The sequence below is a fragment of the Phaethon lepturus genome, unplaced genomic scaffold (assembly GCF_000687285.1).
Source record: "Phaethon lepturus isolate BGI_N335 unplaced genomic scaffold, ASM68728v1 Scaffold57192, whole genome shotgun sequence".
NCBI classification, from domain to species: Eukaryota; Metazoa; Chordata; class Aves; order Phaethontiformes; family Phaethontidae; genus Phaethon; species Phaethon lepturus.
The window spans coordinates 9,643-13,164 of NW_010526676.1; the positions used below are offsets into that span (position 1 = coordinate 9,643).

A 3,522-nucleotide genomic window follows, 5' to 3' on the forward strand; every position below is an offset into this window, starting at 1 on the left:
TTTCTCTCCACTATCCTGTCTGTTCCCGAATCTCTATCTTGGTTATAGAAGCAAACACTGTAAGCAAGAGTCTCTTTTGGACAGGAGATTTTTATTTTAGCATATAAAAATTTTGTTTGCTTTATACACCCATCTTTAGAAATAATTTAAAGTCATTCAAGTCAGGAAAAAGATTTTCACTGGATCTAGATTCAATTAAATACAGAGATTGTAAAATAGTTTAATTTTTCAACCTTTGCTTTCAGGTTTGACACGCTGCCTCAATGAAGATAATCATGTTTCTCAGAGGTACTCTGCTGGGAATTATTCTTTACAGCATCCTCTGGACAGAAACTACTCTGGCTGGCTCTAGTTTTTTAAGCCCTGAATATAAAAAAATACAGGTAAAAAATTCAGAAAAATACTCTCTCAAGATTGTCCTCCTCTATAAGTCCTTAAAACCAGTATTCTTTACAGTGTTCAGATAAGCTTTTAGAAGACTTATTTTTTGGAAGAGGAAGGACTTATTCCGGAAAACTTCTGTAACAAACCATTAGCATTGTATTCATGCTATGAGAATATGTATCTAATCTCAATCACTAAAATTTAGTAATCTGAAAAAAAAAAAGAACTGAAGAGAAAGCATTAATTTAAATAAATTGTTGGCATCATCTTTGGAAATTAACTGTAAGGCGCTTGCTCTTTAAGGAACCTTTAAACCAAATTCCTGTTAAAGCGCATTGAAATACAATTATTATAGACCTATGTATTATACATACATAAGTATATAATGCTTTCAGCTAATTTACTGTATCTGTGTTAATTATGGGTTCTAATTTTACCACTACAGACTAGTTTGATTATGGAAAGAATATAGAGATGCTATTTTACTTGCTTTTCTAGCAACAAAGGGATCAAAAAAACCCCACAGCACAATTACATCGTCGAGGCACAGAAGGCTTTTGGGGTACAGATGAAGCAGGGGCAGAAGATGACAGTAACAGTATTGAAATTAAGGTTTGTATTTTTTCTTCTTGCTCATATACAGGTTTAAGGGGTGGGGTTGGGCAATACAATTTCTGCTACAGGAGGCAGTACAAATTAATACTACAATCATTTTCAACTTGAAAGGCAAGCAGTATAAGCGATTTAAAATTAGCAGCAGTAATCCAGATCAGTGTCTCCTATTTAGGATTCACTTACATTTCAGAACTAACATGTAATAATGCGAGTTTCTTGAAAAGCTTTTTTCCCCCTCCAGTTTATTGTGCAGTTTGGTCTGCAATAGCTATACACCCTCTTTCTGAGATTGAATACATGTCTCAGCACTAACAAATGGATATAATAACTTTTTATACCTCTTATCATCGTCCCCATGAATAAAATTAACTTGCAGTGTCCTTGTCCAGAACTTGTCCATTAATCTCTGTCTTTCAATGTGTTTATAGTTTAATGTACCCTTTGAAATCAGTGTCAAGATAACAGAAGAAGAGTATGAAGAATATGGACAAGCACTGGAGAAGATGTTGGGGGACATCCTTGAAGAGAATACTAAAGGTACTGCTAACCAAGTCATAAAAGCAGAGCTTTAAAAAAACAAATCCCAAACAAAACCACCAACACCGTAAGCCAAACAACTTTTGTCACCTAATTTGTGGTGTAAGACATCCAGAGCAGCATTTCAGAAGTGATTGGGACTAAGTTACCACTAAGAGAACCACTAAACTATCTGATGTTCAGAAACTGCTAGTTGAACTTTGAAGAATCACATTAAAGCCTATTGGGCAAAAGGGGAAGGCTTCCTCTCCTTACACTACCAATCCTTTTTTAAACCCTTGCCCTCAAATTCCAGCACTTCCGTTTTCTCAGCTAAGACCTTCACAATTTTAATGGTGAAAAGTATTAAAAACATTATTGTAACCAAGATAGTTCTAGCAGATTCACTGATAACTAAAGTTCTAATGAACAACTCCCACCACATGCTATCTGGTTTTTACCTCTACAGCCTGCCATACTTTATCTGCACTCATCCGTGTTAAGGTGATCTTCATTAATCTTCTGTTCTAGCATTTATGTCAGTCTTGACATCTGCGTTACACGTTCCAGCTGCAAATCACTTCATGCTTCTGCTTTCACCCTCTCAACACTTCCCCAAGCTCCTCTCTCCATTTTCTTCTGAATTCCTTCTGAAGGGCTACTCCTACGGCCATCACACAAATACAACAGTCTATGTATATGTGTCCTTGCAGAATGTAACTATGTGAAAGCCACCTTATCTTCTGCCTTGGGTCGAGCACTTGTAGAACTTTCAGACAGATTACCAAAACAGGGTTTTCAAAAAAAAATATTAAGACTGTCAAAATAATCTATCACAATAATCTTTATTTTTTTGTGTTTTTAGAAACTCGGACGAAAAACTGAGGCAAGATGAAGAATGAAGACAGCACTAGATGGCCTGATTTGTTATAAATTTTACTTCAAAATTACATTGTTACTGATTTCACAACTCTAAAGAAGAAAGTATGTGAATCTGAGCGGTTTGTCCTGACAGACATTGGAACAGATTATCTTTTAAGGAAGAGTACAAGACCTAGAGGCAAAAATAAAGGGCAAGGTTAATCACAGGTTGACATGTAGGTTTATTTTCTTATTTTATCTCTTTCCTTAGTAAATATACTGATTATTCTAAGGGATATGAATCCTTTCTAAAACTGCTGGAAACCTTTTTCCACTTCCATACATATCTGTAATAGAAAATAAAGCTTTATGCTGAAACTGCAATTACTTGTGGGGTTAGTTTTGGTTTGTTTGCTTGTTTAAGAGTATCTCGAACTAGGTAGTTTATTTAATAAACTACACAAACTAGATGGACAGGGACTCAACCTTCAGTTGCCAAATTAGCTTAATTGCCAAGGGATTTGTTAATAGGGATCTTATAAAGGAAAACATCCAATATCTTCCAGTTAAAAAAAAGAAAAAAAATACATTTCTAGTTAGCTTATTTGGATTCAGAACCATGTGCATACTGGCATCAGAGGTACAAGGTAATTTTTCACACCTTCAAATGCATAGGCCAGTATGCTCCAATGTAGTGGATGTTCTTTTCTGTACCTCAGCCCAGATAGACATCCATGAACATTTTCTGGAATTTCCTCCTGAAGACATTCTATAAAGTACTCTTTAACAGGCTACTGCGATAAATATAAATACAACTGCAATTTTTATTCTGTGATGGGAAAAGAGAACATATCTAATTAATCAGCTAAATTAAGTGATCCCTTTGATGTCACTAGCACCATCGTGTGCTATACTCCACCACAAGGCAAATGAGAATTAGAAGTGAAGGGGGAAGCAGATTAAAAAGGAGTAAACAATTCTAGACTAAAACAAGACTAGCCCAGGGTAAGGATGAGGAGATGTACTTTTTGAAACCTGCAGAAGAGTTATGAAGGGAAGAGTCAGAAAGAGCACTGACGCTGCATTTATTATGCTGAACACTAATCATCAGTTCCACAACAGTTCTACTGCTTGTGTTATTTTTAT

General features: G+C 35.5%; 1 protein-coding gene across 1 annotated transcript; it reads left to right on the plus strand.

Annotated features, from left to right (window-relative positions):
• Positions 1-251: 251 nt before the first annotated feature.
• GHRL (ghrelin/obestatin prepropeptide) lies at positions 252-2,400 on the plus strand. Its single transcript, XM_010283123.1, has 4 exons — positions 252-383; positions 883-996; positions 1,428-1,536; positions 2,381-2,400. Exons 1-4 carry the CDS (start codon positions 264-266, stop codon positions 2,398-2,400), a joined length of 363 nt encoding a protein of 120 aa, XP_010281425.1. The 5' UTR covers positions 252-263.
• The last annotated feature ends 1,122 nt before the right edge of the window (positions 2,401-3,522 follow it).